Source organism: Podarcis tiliguerta, assembly GCF_965153285.1.
Source record: "Podarcis tiliguerta genome assembly, chromosome: 2".
In the NCBI taxonomy this organism is placed as follows: Eukaryota; Metazoa; Chordata; class Lepidosauria; order Squamata; family Lacertidae; genus Podarcis; species Podarcis tiliguerta.
This window is the reverse complement of record NC_139535.1, coordinates 73046134-73064977: the sequence shown is the minus strand read 5'-3', so window position 1 is coordinate 73064977 and position 18844 is coordinate 73046134. Positions and strand designations below refer to the sequence as shown.

General features: G+C 42.9%; 1 protein-coding gene across 16 annotated transcripts in view; it reads left to right on the top strand.

The window, feature by feature from the left end:
- SH3TC2 (SH3 domain and tetratricopeptide repeats 2) overlaps nucleotides 1–18844 on the top strand; it is a 49077-nt gene that overhangs the window by 25870 nt on the left and 4363 nt on the right. For 13 of the 16 annotated variants that reach the window (XR_014508752.1, XR_014508753.1, XR_014508755.1 and 10 more), the window contains 12 exons: nucleotides 674–817; nucleotides 2051–2246; nucleotides 2781–2854; nucleotides 3555–3750; nucleotides 6463–6599; nucleotides 7081–7122; nucleotides 7218–8933; nucleotides 9630–9810; nucleotides 12410–12560; nucleotides 13794–13916; nucleotides 15308–15458; nucleotides 16864–17060. Coding sequence is in view for 10 of the 16 variants with exons in the window: in XM_083430705.1 (XP_083286831.1) it covers nucleotides 674–817; nucleotides 2051–2246; nucleotides 2781–2854; nucleotides 3555–3750; nucleotides 6463–6599; nucleotides 7081–7122; nucleotides 7218–8933; nucleotides 9630–9810; nucleotides 12410–12560; nucleotides 13794–13916; nucleotides 15308–15458; nucleotides 16864–17060 (3308 nt within the window). In the remaining 6 variants the exon portion in view is untranslated. The remainder of the gene's footprint in view (nucleotides 1–673; nucleotides 818–2050; nucleotides 2247–2780; nucleotides 2855–3554; nucleotides 3751–6462; nucleotides 6600–7080; nucleotides 7123–7217; nucleotides 8934–9629; nucleotides 9811–12409; nucleotides 12561–13793; nucleotides 13917–15307; nucleotides 15459–16863; nucleotides 17061–18844) is intronic. The other 3 variants (XR_014508750.1, XR_014508751.1, XR_014508754.1) reach the window with 1 other exon arrangement.

The following is an 18844-nucleotide window of genomic DNA, read 5'->3' as shown; positions in this document are numbered from 1 at the left end:
ATGGCTCATAGTGTCAAATGAGACACTATAAGGAAGAGAGAAAGAGAAAGAAACAAGGCTGAAGTGGTTTCATCTCCATATATAAGAGGCAGTTTCAACCCTAGAAAGGTTGTAAAAGATCCATGCATAGTGAAGAGCTGGAAGGGAGGATTAGGCAAGGGCACATGGGTCAAAATTATGATGTTGTAAGCATAGGAAAGTGAAATTAATTTATTTATTAGCTAATTGATTGGTTATCAAGCAAGAGAGAAGGGGGTGGCAGTGAGAAAAGGATGCACACACTTCATTTGCCTGTAGCCCCACCCCAACAGGCAGCCTTTGACAAATTATCCCATGGAGTGTGGCCCTTGACAGAAAAACATTCCCTTCTTCTACGTTATAGGATTTTTTTTAAAAGCTTATTGTGCTTTAAAGTTTTTGTTTTGTGGTTTTATTATTATTATTGGCTTATTTGATTTTTAACTACTTCTGAAACTTCCTGCTGAGAGACGGCTTGTGTAAGTTTGAGAAATAAATAGAACGTTTTCAGTTTGGCCCTGAGGCTGTGTGGCGTGGGCCTGAAGAATGACCGGCATTCTGTGTCAAATGTTTTACCTGAGAAAACCACTGCTGCATGTTTGCTCTTGGAAGCCACATGATATGTTTGCATTCTTCCTTTTTTATTGTGGATCAGGCTATGTGGGCTGCTGTTTGGAGCATCTTCTCTTCACCCCTGAGTACTGGCTGAACTGTGCTCTGGTGGAGGACACCGAGATAACTGTTGCTCTAGACGAGGATCACATGGCCACCATGTACTTAGGTCTTCTGCTTCAGGAAGGTGAGAAATATGGAGCCAGTCTTACAGCTCCTCTCCAATTATCCCTTTAGGAGTATGTTTTGGATCCATAATACTGCATATCCATAAGGTGGGCCCTTAAGTGGGTTGCTCTGGACTCCTATTGGCAGGAAAGAGAAGGCCAGAGTGGGACCATGCAGGTGTGCAGTAGGTAGATTTTGGAAAAGGGTCCTACCTGCCTCAAACCCCAAAATCTGGTTCTGGTGAGAGGAATAGTCCCCAGCAAAAGTGTACAATAGACAGGTACTATTTATTTAGATCCTATAATGTAAAGTTCTCTGGGTGGCTTACAGTAAATAATATATGAGATAATATATAAAACCATAATATTACAGAAAAAGTAAAATTTAAAAAGCTACCCAAAAATTGCCTACTCCCCAATTAAAACACAGATATACAAACTGAGAAAGACCCAGATTATCTAAATTATTTAAAATGTTGTAGTGACCAGGAAGGCTTTACCTATGTCCAAAAACACCACGAAGATGAGGACAAGCTTTTCCATATGTAACAGGGGCACCAACCCTGACCAAAGACTATCAGAAAGGAAGTTCACTGTGAGCAAATCACTTCATTTAGTCAACACGAGGAGCCCAAAATCGTTCTGCACAAAATTCTTTTTGAAGCAAACATGAGGTCAGGGAGCAACTGGATCCTGAGATAATGCACTGAACAATTTTCTGCCTCAGAGCCCACATCCCAACCTCCAAATGGTTGCTTCAGAGAGGAGATTTCAGAATAAGACATGGTTCTGAACTGCTGGGCACCCTCTTGCCCTCATAAGTGGTCATTGCAGGAGAGGGATTTTCCCACAGAATTTTCACTGGTATCATGCTTGTTATTTTTGTTACCCACCTTTCTCTAAGGTGGGTAAGACCCAAGGCAAGTTACAAATCAGTACAACGAGAACAAAACCAGTAAAACACAAATGCAGCTATGTAGCCAATGCCCATAAAGCACTACAATTTGAAATAGCTTCAAACTTGGACTTCCAAAAGAGAAAAGTCCTCACGATTTTGTGCAAGGGAATAGAGAGATTGGACCAAACAAGGTCTCTGAGGTGGGAATTCCACAATTGTGGCACCATGACAGAAAAAACCTGGCTTGCTGTGGTTTTCAAGCTGAAGTTCGAAGGTAGTAACACATGGAGCAGGGCTTCCAAGCTGTTTATAGGACACTAATCCTGACTGTTATCAATTCTTCTTTCATCTGCAGGAAACTTCTTTGCCAGGGTCATGGTTGGTGTCCTGACAGATGAAGAAGGGGAGGATTTGAAGCTCTCCAAAAATGAGCTTGTCCATGTGAAAGACATTGGGCATGACACCAAATGGGAAGGGACATCTCTGTTGAATGACCAAAGGGGCCTGGTCCCTGTCACAGCCATGGAACCATTGCCCCATCCTTTTTACCAGTAAGTAGAGCTGCTGTGGCAATCTATACACAGGGCCGACATTGTGAGTCATTGTGGCCGTAACCTGGGTTCACTCAAACGCTCAGAATGAAAACATTCTTATCTCTGAGGGTAAAATGGGCTGCTATTAATATACCTGCCCTCTGTAAATACATCCTGAGATCAGTTTTATTGGCAATTTGTTATGAAAGGTTAGTGTGCACCATCTCCCACCCCCAAATGTGAAGCAAAGAGTACAGTCGTACCTTGGAAGTCGAACGGAATCCGTTCCGGAAGTCCATTCGACTTCCAAAATGTTCGGAAACCAAAGCGTGGCTTCTGATTGGCTGCAGGAAGCTCCTGCAGCCAACCAGAAGCCGTGGAATCCCCGTTGCACGTTTGGTTTCCAAAGAACGTTCCCAAACCGGAACACTCACTTCTGAGTTTGCGGCATTCAGGAGCCAAAATGTCCGAATACCAAGGCATTCGGGATCCAAGGTACGACTGCACTCTGAAAGAAATAGAGTGTTCATTCACAGCTCTTCATATCCATAGGTGGTTCCTGAAGAACTATCCAATGAGCTGTGGTATCTCCAAACAAATCAGCGGACCTGGCTCTTTGCAGATTGGTGAGGACAATCTCATTGGGGGTAAATTGTAGATAACTGTCTGAAGACTGATCCATTGTGTACTTCTCTCTTTATTTGAAGTGGGGGTGGGATTGCAGGATTTTTAGAATGTCTTAGATTTGAACAGTACATAGTTTGCATTTTTTAATCATTTGTTTAAATTAGAAGCGGAAACATCAGCTAAATTAGCTTCATTTGCCCTCAGTGACATCAAATCTAATTGGCTAGAATAGTGTCATGACATCATTACATTTACTATGTGATGTACCTAATTGACTGAAACCGCACTATGAAAAAGGAAGCACCTAACAGGTTGGGGTACTGCCAAAGCAACAGATGAGGGGGCGGTGATGGCAAACTGACACAAAAAATGCGAACATTCGCAATAGTAGTGATTATCCCCTACCTTCACTCCAAATGCTTTCACGCTGAAAGCTGAAATAGGCAAACATTTTACCCAAGCTTCTTTCTTTCTTCTGTCTTCATTTTAAGGGGGACTGTATTAAGAAGAATAAGCTGTGGTTTCAGGTGAAACCCAAGTGACAGGACAAAACACAAATGTTATGGGACACAAAGGGACCTTGTTTCCACATTCAACCCATAACCATGCCCTTCTCTGCCACTGGTCACTGTTTGTAAGAGAGAATGGTTCAATTGTTCAGCCTGCTGAAGTGAGGGACATTTTTGTTTTATTTCTTAGGCCAAGGGAGGTACACAACTACAGAAGATCACAGAGGGAAAGGATGGGATGAGCTGAGCTTCTGCAAAGGGGACACCATAGAGGTCACCGGCTTTCTCATTCCAGGCCTCCAGTGGTTTATAGGGAAATCCACAACCAGCGGTGCAGTAGGCTTTGTCCAAACCAGATGTGTGCATCCTGAGACTTGTGAGCCGATGTAAGTGTGAAATACCCACAGAGGGAGGAAAACACACTTGTTGCCTGGGATAAAGACACAATTGGTGTTTATTGCATAAATGCTGAAATCAGGTTTGGGATCTTTTTCTGTGTAGGGTGAGGTGTGAGGGGACTGTGGATAGGAGACAGGAAAAATGTTGTTGCTCAAGATTCCTTTTTTTTTTTTTTTGCTTAAGAAAACGTCTCAAGGCATGTGATCAAAATCATAACATAGAAATGATTTGTGAGTTGAATATGAGTTTGTTAAATGGAGATGTTTAAAGATATGCCTTGCCTCAGGCACAAAGCAACTCAAGCAGTACAGTTCTATGGGTGATCACTACCTGGTGGGAAGTTAATCTCTGAACAAATCAAGGGGCCTTGTCAACACACAGAGGAAGTAGAAAGATAAGAGTATCTGTTTACTTTTGCTTGACAGTTCACATTTTCAAATATTTTGGAGTTCTTGCGTCCTGTTTCTCCAGAAAGTGACTTGAAGAATCCGGTGTTCATTTTCAGGTGATGAGAAAATAGGCTTTTGAGACAAAAGCACCACAGCTTATGCCTCTTTCAGGTTTCTGTGAGGCATGTCATTAAGAAATGTTGGCACAACTTGAATCTTATCTCTTGCTCTGAATTTCAATTAACTGATAACATTCTTCAGTATGTAGAAATTGGCTTGATATGGCAGCAGCAAGGGAAGAGCGGGTTGGGGGGGGCAGTTGCTCCAGTCCGGTAGCTCTGGTGTTCACATGTGAGTTCTGAAGCTTACAGAATATTCCAAATGATGCCCGTTTCACTTTAACATTGGGGAAAGCTCTCTGTGTGCATTGTGCTTGTCCTGACACAGAAAAGAATGGGGGAGTTTCTGTTCATGTGGAGGTACATCATAGAACTCCAGTTCATAGCTGATGGGTTTATTGTAGGAACAACCTTGTTTCAGAGCAAGCAGATAATTATATTCAGATCCGTGGATGAATATTCAGAAAATACTTCGGTCACATGTAAGAACAGCTAGAAAAGGAATGTGTACATGGCAGTCCTTTGTCTAGGCAGAAGTAAGTCCTGTAGAGTTCAGTGTGGCTTACTCTGAGGTAAGTGAGTATAGGATTGCAGCTGTAGTTTAAGGAAATCCTGGGTTTTTAAAGAGGGTTTGATAAGGCTTTCAAAAGTGGTTTATGGTTTGGTGAATATTGCACTAATGTATAGGAGTTGGTCTTGGTCCCAAAGATATTCTCAAGCGATCATCTGCTGTCAGGTGCATTTTGGGTAATAGAAGAGAAGCACAAAGTAGAGAAAGATGGTAGCCTTTAATTGCAGCAACTACTGTGTGTGCGATTAGCAAGCTTATGAGAATAAAGAGTCACCATTTGAAGGGACAGAGCAAATGCTGCTTTACATCAGGTAAAACAGACAGCTTACATGACAGTGTGGGGAAGCTTAGTTGGTCATTAGCACTTCCTACAGTAAAGTCAATTCAATCAATTTCAGGTAGTTTATCTTCTGGTCAGAGGACTATAAAGTGTTAATACCTCTGGGACATCCACTTTTGGTGAAGGCTTAACTAGCACATGTGTGGCAGCATGAGGCTGGATTTCTAGTGGCAGGATTTGTCCAGGTGCTCTGATTAAGGTATTGTATCACTTCAAGTAATAGGTTTGAAAACTATGGTCCAAGCAAAAGTTAGAATTAAAACAAACAAACCTCTGAGCATGTTCTGAGCCTAGGAATTTGTTTTCCAGGATGAGAACTGAACTAAACATCCTTCTCTTGCCCAGAAGTCCATGTCTGCTTAGCTTTCTTCCTTTCAGGAGCCTAATGTAGGTAGGAAACAGCAATCTGTGGTTGCTGCTGCAGCTGAACCTTTGGGAACTGGAAACCCCTGCAAATCTAGTGCAAATTGCTGGAGTGAACTACCAATAGATTTCAACCTACCTTCTACTCACCCTCAGCCTAAAAGCTTGCAAAGTAGATGTCAGGTGTGCTTCCTTAAGGAAGTCATTCCAAAGCTGTGGTGCCCCTATTGAAAAAAGCTGTCTCCTGACAGTTACTGCATATATGACATACAAATGTTATTCATGCAGGAGGTAAGTTAGAAGACAAATGAAGCGTATATCCTAACCAATTCAGGTACATTTGAGCTTTGTATGTATGCATGTAGAGTTGTGTGTGAAATTGTGGTGGCCACAAGATGTCACTGTTAATCTTCCTCAAGATTTTCAGTTTGCGATGCTCTGGAAAGATTTTTCCTTGGAGTGATACTTTCCTTCTACTGTAAGTGGATGATGAATGCCATAACTACATATCATGCTTCATAACATGAAGAATTTGAACCCTAGTTTCCCCAAGTCCCAATTTAGCCATGCTGTACATAATATAGAACATTTTCCTTCACTGTTTGCCTCACAACTTGTTTCCAGCAGGTTGGTGGGAAAAACCCGGTTATCTTGCTAGAGATCCCCCCCCCCCCCAATATTCAGATCTGCTCTCTTAACTTTGGGTAAAGTAGATTTTCCTTGGAACGCAGTGCCTTCACCATATCTAAAACTTTGGTGCTCAGCTTCAGCTTTACTGCAAGGAATAGTTAAGGAGTGGAAATATCACACATTCCTTGGAAATGACACCAGTTTTTGTCTCTTAGCAGAGGCAAGAGAGAGATTAGGATGGGGTGTAGCGCTGACTTGCTGTTACCCATGTTTTATCCCCAACACAGGCAAAAGAATCCAGTATTTTTTAGCGAAGAAGAAGTCGCTTCCATTCTGCAGGTTCCATCCAACGGCAATGAGACGCATTACAGTAATCTTCTGGGTGAATGGGCACAAACAGACATCACATCTGTGTACAGGCTTGGTGAGTATCCACTCCTCCCTAATACAGCCCTTTGTCTAATAGCAAAATGCTGGACTACCTGTCATTCCCAACTTTTGCCATTTCCCTCCAACTGTTTTGAATCACCATCATCAATTACTGTTGGATATTAGTGAGCCATCATATTCTTAAATAGCTGGTCAAACGATATAAATGAAAGAGATAGCACTACTTTTATCAAAATTTAAAACCAGATTTTGTCGGCATTTTCCTTTTGGAAAATTAATTTTTCTAATTCAGAATGGACAACAAGCTCTCCTTTCACCCAAGGGGTCATAGTGCTTCTGAGTGCCTCCTACGCCTGTCTTCTCCCCTTCGAGCACATCTCCCAAGTTCAGGCTAAATGTGTTGTGAGACAAAGACAGTGAAAGCCTTTGGTTTTAGTGCAGTATTTGAGGTGCAGCCTTCTTGCTTCCCATGATCTCATTCTGCATATTTTCCACCCTTTTTCTGGGTCCCACAGATGGCTTTGAACCTGTGGCAATGTACCCAAGAATGCCATCAGGTGAGTATGGATGAAGGGGAAAGTGGGTGCTGTTTTTCCTGAAATGTATCTTCGTGAGGGGAAGCATTTCCTTGTGGCTTATCTCTCTCTTTCAGATGCAGTTGTTCAGGGACTGAAGGATGGCTGGATGTTTGAGAGCTGGGGGAAGCAGGCTATCAATAGCTTGCCCACTCCTAGTGGTTCTGAAAAGTCCAGTCCTGTTGGTGACTCTTCACCTTCTACCCTGGAACACTTACTTCTGCCAGAACCAGATGATCTTGATGACCCCAAGTTCTTTATTGACCTGAACGCTGGACACATGGAGGACTCTGATGTTTTTGACCCTATATTGACTTTCCTCAACCAAGATGGCTATGTGCCCCATTTCCAAAGTCTCTATGACCTCTCTTTTTCCTTCCTCAGTTCCACCTTCTATGGCTTCTCCAGTGAGGAAGAGCTAGTCCTATACCTAGAGACATCCAGGAACTGGGCCAAGAGAGGTCACCTTGCTTGGGCTCACATCCGGATATGCTTTCTCTTGGGCCGCCTCTGCACCAAGAAGGCCAAGTTCTCTCAGGCTCGAGTGTATTTTGAGGAAGCCATGAGTGCTATTGACAGAGGTTTTGACGACCTGCCCCTGCTTGCCTCGCTGCACACGAACCTCGCTGCCATTTACCTGAAGCAGAAGATGAAGCAGAAGTTCTTGTCCGTGCTTGGGAAAGGGGTGGCCCTTCTGGCCTGCCTGCCTGGACACTGCTTCTGTTCTGAGAATGAGCTTGAGGTCATGATGTACATTCTGAGAGAAGCCATTGCCATGGGCAACATTGCTTTGGAAGCTCGGGCCTGCCTTCTTGTGGTCAGGCTCTTCTTGCAGCTGGGCAAGTATGATGAAGTCCTGCCTTTCTCCGAACGCTTGCAGTTCCTGTGCTCCAGCGTCTCTAGCCAGGGCTCCAGTGCACCCTCTTTGGACCTGATGCCTCTCCTGACCTACCTCTATGAGAAGAAGTGCTTGCCGCATGTTGCCTTGGCATCTGCCAGGCTTTCCCCTCCCAGCCCTGTGAAAGGGGCACCAACACCCATTTGGAGAGCTGGATTCATCCTTTCAAATGCTTCTAAGCTCCTGGTGATCCAAGACAGGAGAAGCAGAAGCAGCATCCCCGCTTTGGCTTGCCTCTACCTGAGCTGTGCCTTGGCCTTCTCCCACGAAAACGGAGCTGTGCCCACGGAGAGAGCCCTTTGTGCAGTGTTATCCAAAATGTACCTCAAGCATGGCATGTTACAAGGAGCCGTTCATTATTCGAACAGGGCTGTTGCCCTTGGCAAAGTGATGGGCGAGGAGGAAGCTTTTGAGTCCTCCCTTTCTTTGGGGTGGGTGTACGCTTTGAGCAGCCAGCCAGAAAAGGCGTCGGAGATCATGTTGTGCCTCCTGCGTTCTCTGCGACAGACAGACAGCATCACGCAAGACGGGGTTGTCCACAACCTTCTGGCCATTGCCCTTAAAGGAGAAGGGCAGGTGCAGAAGTCAGCAGAGAACTACCTGAGGGCCTTAAACAAAGCCCAGGAGACTGGCAACAGGCGGAACCAAGCCATTGCTTTATCCAACTTTGGGTGCCTGGCTGTCTCTTGCCAGGCAAGCCACCTAGCGGAATGCTACTTTCTCCAGGCTGTTAGGTTGTATTTTGAACTACAGGGTGGAGATGATGCACAGCTGGAGCTGGTGCAGATTCTGCTGTGGTTGGCCCAATGCCAGGTGGAGATGCATAAGACAGATGAGAGCAAACTGTTTCATGAACTCGCCTTGGCCGTTGCCTTGAACACAAGCAACATTATGAGTGAGTGGCTACCCTATTGGGACGTGGGTTGAGGGGGGAAATAGAGGGTGTTATTTGCTTTTTCCTTGACCTTATTTTTGTTGGGATGTTTAGGGAGGCAGGAGAGGATAGATTATTTAATGATATCCTTCCTAACTTGCACTAGCAAGTTCCATATCCTAGCAGAGTTCCAAACATCCCCCTTTTAAAATTACACAGTGGTTAGCTTGTTGCTGGATCGTCTGAGCCTCACTACTTAAGATTCCTGGTTTGCCTTTTTATATCCCTCCTAAAAGAATAGACACGACCATCTGATTAAACTTAACATAAAACTAGTTTACTTACAATCATCCAGTTCACAATAAGATCCCTGAAGGCAGACTTAATTTACAGAACAACATATAACTATGTGAACTATCCCATAAGGGAAATAGTCTCAAGTGACTGCGACTCAGCAGTCACATCCCTTACCCTTAGGAAACCAAAATGGAGAACAAGAAGAGCAGAACATGGAGGCCGTGTGCTCCTCTGTCCAAGAACAGGCCACACCCACATTGTCACATGCAAAGGAAGTCTGTCCCAGCTCAGGAGGAACTGGCAAGTTTTCTCCTGAGTGATACAAAGCATTCCCCAGCATGTGCATTGTAGGAATGTTGTATTTGACTGCAATACGTTTTTACACCCCACAATTTTAAATGTTGAAATCTTGCGACCCAGGTCAACTTCAGGTCACGGAGTCCATCTGCCATTTCTATCGCAAAGTGCAGCCCAGCACTGGGGCCTGCATCATCTACCATGAGCACCAACTCTTCCTTGCTCAGCAGCTCCAGGACAAAGAAATGGAAGGGCAGCTTCTGCAGGACCTCAGCCAGCTCTACCAGAGTCTGCAGACAACCAGGTGAGTCGGCACCATGTACAACATTTAAGATGGAAAAAATGAGGCATTTCTAACCATGTTTTTTATTTCAGTGATTTTGTTGTCAGACAACTTCAATTATTTTCACTTTTATCATTTTTAGTGCAAACTCATTAAATTTTAAATATGAAATTTTAAACGCCACTGTTGAGAACGGACCACATGGCATGAACTGCATCAGCCACAAAACACGGCACAGTGGGTCTTAAAGCAAACCATACATTTGTTTCAAAAAGTATCCATATCCATTGAGAAACATAGTTTTTAATGTTTTTATATTGCCCGGGGGGGGGGGGGTATACACTGCTTTGAACATTTTGAAAAATAGTATGAAATACCCCAGGAAAATATTTTTGGCATTTAGTGCAGGTGGTAAATTAGGTGGTAAATTAGCCCCAGGGCATACTGAGAATAAATATCGTTCACTTAATTTTAAATACAGCTATCTATTGTGTACTTGCAAGTTACCACTGCTTTGTTTGCAGTATTGGCTATGTTATGATTGCTTAGGAATCTGAATGCTACCCTTCCTATGAAAGGTCAGAATGAGCTCAGAGGGAAGGAATATCCGAAGAGGAGGTTTGTACTGTAAGCCTCCTTGCTCAAGATTACAGGTTACCCTGGAGGAAAAGGGATGCACAATGGAAATAACTGTGTAGGAATGCCTGCCCATCAACTCCTTATCTGCCACTTCTCTGATTACATGCCACCCTACATTTCAGATAGAGAGACAGACACTGGTGTCTACAGTACAGAAAGAAAACACTGGTGTCTACAGTACAGACACACTGATAAAAGAAAAAAGAAATTGTACCCACATACTGTTACAGAGGAGCCCCTCCATGAGGAGGAGACTGTATCCGCTTCCGGCTTTTCCAGTGAAAGAGATAAATAGTTGTTTATATAAGACATGCTGCCGCTCTCTGCTTCACTGAGGGAGGGAGAACAATGTGGCCCTGTGTTGACACTGCCTTTCTGAAGGGGGAATACTGGCATTGTGACCTCATGCTGATGCTGCTCACCTGAAGACTGACAGGCCATTGTGACATCATTCCAATACTGCCTGTCTGAAAAGGAGAGAAACACTTCACATATGACCAACAGCTTTCATGAAAAGATGTCTTTTGCATCCTAGAGCAGACAGGATGTTCTTAAATCTCACCCATCTCCTGCCGCCACCTTATTCATCCATCATCTCAAACACAAATTTCACTGTTCCTCAGCCATGTGGCACTATCCCACCAGTGCCACAAAAAAGATTTGGGGTGACTGCTTCTGGCTGGCTGTGATAGCGTCTTTCTGTGCCAGAGGTGGGGAATCTGTGGCCTTCCAGATGCTGTTGAACCCCAGCTCTCATCATCACCAGCCAGCATGACCAGCGGTCAGGCATGATGGGAGTTGTAGTCCAAGCAAGATCTGGAGGATTACAGGTTCCCAGAAGAATGGTAGCAAATAATTTATCTGATGAACAGGAGTCACTGAAAAGTCAGTAGCCACATATGCAACAACAGCTGCATGAATGTTACTAGCCCAAGGATGGAAGGAAGAAAAAATCCTGGCTAGGGAAGAATGGGCAAGCCAAGCTGCTGGACTACACTGAAATGGCAAAACGAAGGGGGAGACTCAGGAGTCAAGAGGATAAGAACTTTGAAAAAGAATGGGAACAATTGATAATTTATTTAGGAGACCGTTGTAAGCAATTTAAAACTTTAGCTGGACTCCAAGACTCACTTGCAATGTAACGATGGATGATTAGAAAAAAACGAAATTTGGAGAATGGACTTATATGCAGTTATGAACATTGTAATAAGGAACCATGTAGGGGATGGGGGGGGGCAGTCGAGATTCAGATAATCTCAAGAGATGATTATATAAATTGCTGGATTGTAAACTTGTATTGGTAAAAGCAAATAAAAAATATTTTCCAAAAAAAAAGAAAGAAAAGAGAAATCAGTAGCCACTGAGATGAAAAGACATCAGTTGCAGTTATTTTTCCTTAAAAAAAACACTAAAATCACAACTACAAACAGTTATCTCTTGGATGGCCTACTCTTTGCCATGTTTGCTGTGTGATATTGATCCCATTACTAATGTGCAAACATCTCATGTGCAATCCATTTACCACGATTGGAGGGAACAGATTTCATAGGTGATGTAAACACACTTTTAATATGTTGCCAGTTATGAACCTCAGACTCATTCTTGCCCATAGAGAGGCTACTCTCTGTTGCACAGTGTGAACTGGACTTCATTTTGTAGGGAATAGGAAAGGCATAGATCCATGGCAGGGCACTCCTTGATAACAGAACTACAGTGGAAGCCACTGTTTTCCTTACACCAAATGCAGTAGAGGTCTTAGAATGGTAAGTGATTATGACATGCCTGGCCCATTCCACCTGCTTTATAAGAGCTTCTCTGTTAAGTTTAGCACTAAATGAAAGGGGACCATCATTCAGCTTGCAAGGAACAATGATGCAAGGAAAGCTTTGCAGGGCTGGTCAGAAAGGATTGGTTTGTTTTGACTTGATGCACAAGCTCCCACATTTTCTTTGCAATAATGGAGCCTCCATCAACCCCACAGATATGTGAAACGGGCCCTGGATTATACCAAACAGAGTCTGAGAATCTTCATTGACCTGGAGGAAACGGTCAAAACAGCACAGGCCTGGCTGCAGGCTGGAAGGCTTTACTATCAAATGCAAGAGGATGAACTTGTGGAAATGTATTTGCAGGTAAAGTAAAAATAAGAGGCCTGGTTGCGTCTAACTAACGGCTCTGTGATGTAAGATTGCCAAGCTGAGGTTCCAAACACTAATAAATAGCCAACTGCTATCTGCAGGAAAATCATTATCTTTTGATTTAATGTACAATGTCTGGCGCATGGTGATTGCTGAGTCAGAGTCAGTGTCTAAGAGAAGTAGTGTCAGCAGTGGCAATAAATTTCCCACTAGTTGATGGACACTGAATAGATCTTGGCTGAGGGAGAGGCACAAGTCTTGTATATTGTACTGACATGCAGGTTTATATGCTCAGAGCTTCACTTGGGTATGAAATGTGCAATGACTCACGGCACACTGATAAAAGGTTTATTTGTGCCCAAACTCTCAAATTCCATTACTGAAGAGCTCATGAATTGAACCCTCCGTGATTATTTAAAATTGAAGAAATGTTATTGACACATATGGATTTATTTGCGACATTTGGATGTTTTCCCCCTGGGGAGACTGGCAATGAATGCTAGAGGGGAAGAGGGTGTTAAATAGAAGAGTGTTGTAGCAATAGATGCCACAGTACAGAAGGAAGGTGGAGAAAGAGGGGGAGCTATGGAGTGAGGCAGGTGGACATTGGCCCCTTGATCAATGGAAGTCTGCAATAATTTTGGAACTTTTAGTATATGTGATAATCACTTTTTCCTTCGTGATCATGAGTGCACTACAGTTTTGGAGAAGAAGACTTTATGTTTGCAATAGAAATTCAGACTCTTCTGACTCTGTCCATTCCAGTACAACCCCACTGATTTGTAGGCAGTTGTGTAGGAATATTGAATTGGTTTGCTCCTGGATGTAAGTAGCAAATGGCATTCATATAGATTGGTACCTCGGTTTTCGAACGTAATCTGTTCCGGAAGACCGTTTGAGTTCTGAAACATTCAAAACCCGAAAACTCAGTACGGAAAACTCATTACGGGAGCTGCGTGACATGTTCGACTTCTGAAAAGTGTTCGAAAACCGAAGCATTTACAAGGGTTTATGGTGTTCGAAAACTGAAACGTTCGTCAACGGAGACGTTCAAAAAGCAAAGTACCACTGTAGTTACTATACTGTGAGCAAACACGAACATTGCATATATGCTGCAATGACGAAGGGCCGGGCATAACATTCAGTCATAACTTTTAGCCATACCTTACATTCTTCTTGTATGATGATACTGCCATTGCTCTTACCCTGACCTGATCCCTTTCCCAGGCAGCCATACAGACGTCACTGAAATCTGAAGAGCTGCATTTGGCCATGGAACTATATGAAGAGGCTGGTGATGTCTTTTTCAATGGGATCCGGAACAGACAAAAGGCAGTGGACTATTACAGGGTATCAACCACACACACAAAAATGGCACTTATGTCTGTATCTGTGGAGATCTACTTATCACGACTGCACTTGAGTATTACTGGCATGGATTGAGATAGCCTATGCTGAGGTAGAGGGAGGAAGTTTAAGGAGACATGCTTTTTCACACACCTCATGACTGTTCATAGGTTTATTGAACTATAGTGCTTCTATAGTTTGCAGACTCTTTATGAGCAAGAATATATTCCACATGAGAAATAATGTAGTTGTGAAGTCATATGAGAATGTCTCAGAGTTGTTCTCTGGCTGTCTTCATTAGGACTTGAAGTGGGGCTCTGTGGGCTTGGTTTGTCTCATGGCCTTACTAAACATTATCATTCTGTCTTGCTATTCTCAGTGGGTGCTTACTTTAAAGCAGGAGATTGTGTTTCAGCTGGGGAACATAGGCAGAAATATTATGCTGCATCAATGTAGCATGTAGCATGGCTAGATACAAAGGAGTGAACTCCCTAGATTAAAGGCCATTTTTCACAGCATTTTTGAAAGCCTGGAATGTATAAAAGACTGATTATTCCAACTGTAGCCTTGATTGCATTAGTTTTTTATCCTGAGAATTTTTATTTGATTTTAAGAAAAGTTTGCACATTGCATCATTCTTGTAGTAGCAGAAGGCTGAATTGAACAGAGCTGACATGTAGCTTAAAGGCAAGCCCTTATTGCAGCTTACCCTGACCCTGGTGCCCTCCAGATGTTTGGGACTGTAATTCCCATCAGCTCCAGCTGCAGAAGGCTGCCTTACAGTTTCTAGACAACAGCCAGTGGAACAAAGTTCCAGAGTTACAAAACACACACATTGTGTAACAATCTCTTTTTCTTCTGGGGGGGTACAAGGGATAGGGCAGAATACATTACTGCATTTATGCTAATTATCATATGAGAAGAAAATGTCAAGGCCTGGGATTTGCTGGGTTTATTTTGACTCATTAGAAAATGAGAATTTGAAGGAGAAACGGTCACAGAGAGACTTGGCACCCCAATTTCCTCCACAATTTCCTCTACAAGACCTTGTAATAATAATGAATATTGTTAAAAAAAAATTAAATGTATTCCAAGTTCTTCTCCTTTGAGGATGTTGAAGTGGCTGATATTGGGTGGGTAGAAATGAATGGGGGGGAAACTTAGAGGAGTAATGCCTTTTTTTGCTATATGCTAAATTATCAATACGCTATTAGTAAACACAAGGGGAAATGCTAGATGTACTGAATGGTGGAAGGAGACCGGTATAATGGCATATCCCTTTTGTTTGGCGTGTCCTTCTCTCCAAAGGGCTAATATGCAGCTCGAATGGTCGTGTGACATGGTGGGAAGTTGTGAAGTGACGTGAAAACATTGTGTCATCCCCCCCCCCCCAGGGAGGAGCTGTCCCTTTGGCTAGGAAGCTGAAGGTGCTGCAGACTGAGTTGAGAGTGTTCAACAAGCTGACGGAGCTGCAGCTCGGACTCCAGAATTATGAGAAGGCTTTGGAATTTGCTACCTTGGCAACCAGGCTCAGTGTGGATGTAGGTAGGAAAGGACTAAGGATACATAGCACAGTAATGTCTAAGACATCTTGTGGAAGGCACCCAGGGAGAGGTGCAATGGACCAGGAATTAGAGAGACTGCTGTTCCCGGAAAAGCCACTATTATAATACACATTTTAATAGCAACTCACTCTGCAGTGAAGAGCAGGCTAAACATATTTTAAATAGATACATTGCAAAACCAAGATAGTAAAGGTAGAAAAAGAACGCAGAATGTCACCAAATGCCTAAGTAAGAGATGTCTTCTGCTGTTGCTCTTGGAGATAGATACCTGTTTGGAAGCAAAGGAGGTGGGTCTGTATTGATTTTAAGAACTGAAGAAAGAAAAGAAGGAGTTTTATCATTCATTGCTGGGGATCCTGTCACTGAGGAAGAGTTCCCAGATATGTTCATCTTTCCCCAAATGAATTCTTCCCATGTCTCAACTAGAAATTATCTAACCAAGACAATGCACATGGGCTTGAGTAGATGGGCTTTGTCTTGATCCAGCAGGACTGTTACGTTCTTATGTTATGTTAACATTATTGGCTTTATATTAGTGTGGCTGCAGCCAGTAGTCTAGAAATTCCTAACTGAAATAAACTGATACTTGTTCCAGTCCACCATTTTATGCCTATTATCCATAAACTCAAGCAGCTTTTTAATGTGGGTTAGCTACCACTGGCCACAATACAGTGTGTATTCATTCTGAGGAAGAGTGTGTAGATCTCCCTAAATCTGCCAATGTATAAATCTGTTTTGCTGCTCCTATCTTTTGATTTTCAGTAGAAAATTTCTGCAATTACTTTTAGAAATAGTGTGTCCAATTTCAGATTTATAGTCTGTTCTGTAGTTATATTAAAGTGCAAGAGTTGCCGTTCAGTCCATCCCTTCTTTGCTGTGAATTTCCCCCCTTTTTCCATGGAAGTAATCGACTCTTCTATTCTTGTGTAATGAAAAACTGCATTTTAAAAAATGCATAATGAATTTTAAAAAATCATACAACAGAGACAATAATGACATGTATATTTATTTTGTTTTAATTGATGGGAAACCTACCTGTCAAGAGTTTGACATGAATTTATGCTATCAAATTGACAGTGACACAGATTTTCTTTTAGGACATAGGGATTGGAATATGCATTGAAAAGCCAGGGAAAATGGCATCACGCAGTAGCAGCAGCACTGCAACCAAAACAAATTAATTCAGAGGAACTGCTCATTGTTTTGCTCTTGTTGTTTTTTTTTTTGGGGGGGGGACAGAAATTCAGAAAGAAGGAAATTGAGAAGCATCCTCAATTCATACATCACCCAGAATCACCAAACATGTACTCATTTGTATATTAGTAGGATGTATCATTAATCTTATTTAATTTTAATTTTAATTTTAATTCTAATTCTAATTTAAGGAGATCAGTTGCAAGAAGTGGTTGCCTTTCACCGCCTGGCGACAGTGTACTATTGTCTGCAAATGTATGAAATGGCTGAGGACTGCTACCTGAGGACACTCTCTCTGCGCTCACCATTGTTGCAAGGCGCTCAGGAAGCTATGTATTATTCCAAGGTTTACTGTCGCCTGGGAGATTTGACCCTGCACAAACTAAAGGTGAGTGACAGCAGTCTGTGACACATCCTGTGATGAATCTCACTAAACATGTGGCAAGGCCACATGCTAAGTTTCGTCTGACCTTGCGCTTAAATGAAGTCTTTCAAGATCCCATTAAAAATCTAAGAGCCTGCAGTCATCAGTTGCCATGAATTGTTCCAGAAAATGCCACCCATTTGTGGTGATGTACATGCTCTGTTGTGCTGGCTTCTGCCTTGCTGCAGTTCCAGAACCTGTTCAGTCTTACTTGGACCTCCAAATCCTCTGACTTCAGTTTGACACACAGGTCTTGAACCTTAATTTTGCTTTTCAATAGCCCTGCTACTTCCCTTCGACACTAATTTTTCTCTCTGGCAATCTAGACTACCCCACCTCATTCTCTGTGGCTAGGTATGAAACATAGTTGTTGTTGTTGTTAAAATTTGTATACCGCCCTTCTGAAGATCACAGGGTGATTCACAACATAAAAACAAAAAATGAGAACACAAAATTCATAATAAAACAAAAACAAACCAATAATCTCCCTCCCACAAACACATTTTAAAAGCCATAGAATGTTAATCAGCCAAATGCCTGGTTGAAGTGAAACATTTTTGGCTGGCACCTAAAGATATGTAATGAAGGCACCGGGCGAGCCTCCCTGGGGAGAGCATCCCACAAATGGGGAGCCACTGCAGAAAAGGCCCTTTCTCACGTTGCCACCCTCTGGACCTTTTGTGGAGGAGGCACATGTATAAGGGCCTCAGATGATGATCACAGCGTCTGGGTCAGTCCATATGGGGAGAGACAGTCCTTGACGTAGTGCAAATGTGAGCCGTTTAAGGCTTTTTAGGTGAAAACCAGCACTTTGAATTGGGCCCAGAAGCTAATTGGCAGCCAGTGTAGTCGGGCCAGAATCGGTAAAACATACTCAAACTGTCTTGTCTCGCTGAGCAACCTGGCTGCTGAATTCTGCACCAGCTGAAGTTTCTGAACTTATTAGAAGCTGTGCCATGACGGGAAGAGTTCCTCTGAAAAAATGCTGCTTGAGGTACAAATGTAATCATATTTTCAAGGTTCCCTCTGGTTTTTAAAAGATCGTTGGGAGAGGTCCTTCTATCACACCAATATCAGAGGCATGTTTTGCAAGGGCGCAAGACAGGGCCTGTCCCTAGGCTCTGGAACTAATTTCTGAGGGAGGCCCAATTAGCCTTCTCTATTAACTTTCTGCCACCAGATGAAGCCGTTGCCCCGACAGAGTGATTTGTGTTTCTGCTGCTGGTGTTTCTTTGGGGTGCTTGTTTTAATTTTCAGTGTTGCTTTTTCCTCTGCTCTTGCTTTTATTTAGGGTTTTTAATTACAGTTTTATTTATCGCATTGCTGTGCTTCTATACTGAATTAAATATTCAGTATATTATTATTAGATGCCTATTGGCACCTAGTGAGGATGGTGGAGGGTAAATAATAAATGATACAATAAATAGATGTGTGGAGGCGGAAATTAATTAATAATTATCTGTGTTGGTCGATTAGAGCAAAGTCAGTATTCCCCTGGTGATTGACTAACTGTGCAACTTGCTTAAAGAGATCTGGGGAGCATCCATTATGCTTTGGTCCCTGCATTGATACCTGTCAGGGAACTGCCATCGGAGCGGGAGGCGGTGAGGGGCTCCCGGACGATGGTGGAGAGGGTCCTAGTAGGAGGAGGGATAGCCCATCTGCTGGGGAAGGTAATCAGCGTAACACCAGTGGAGAAGGGGAGGAGATAGAAGAATCAGAGAGGTGGCTCCAGGACTCTTCGCAGG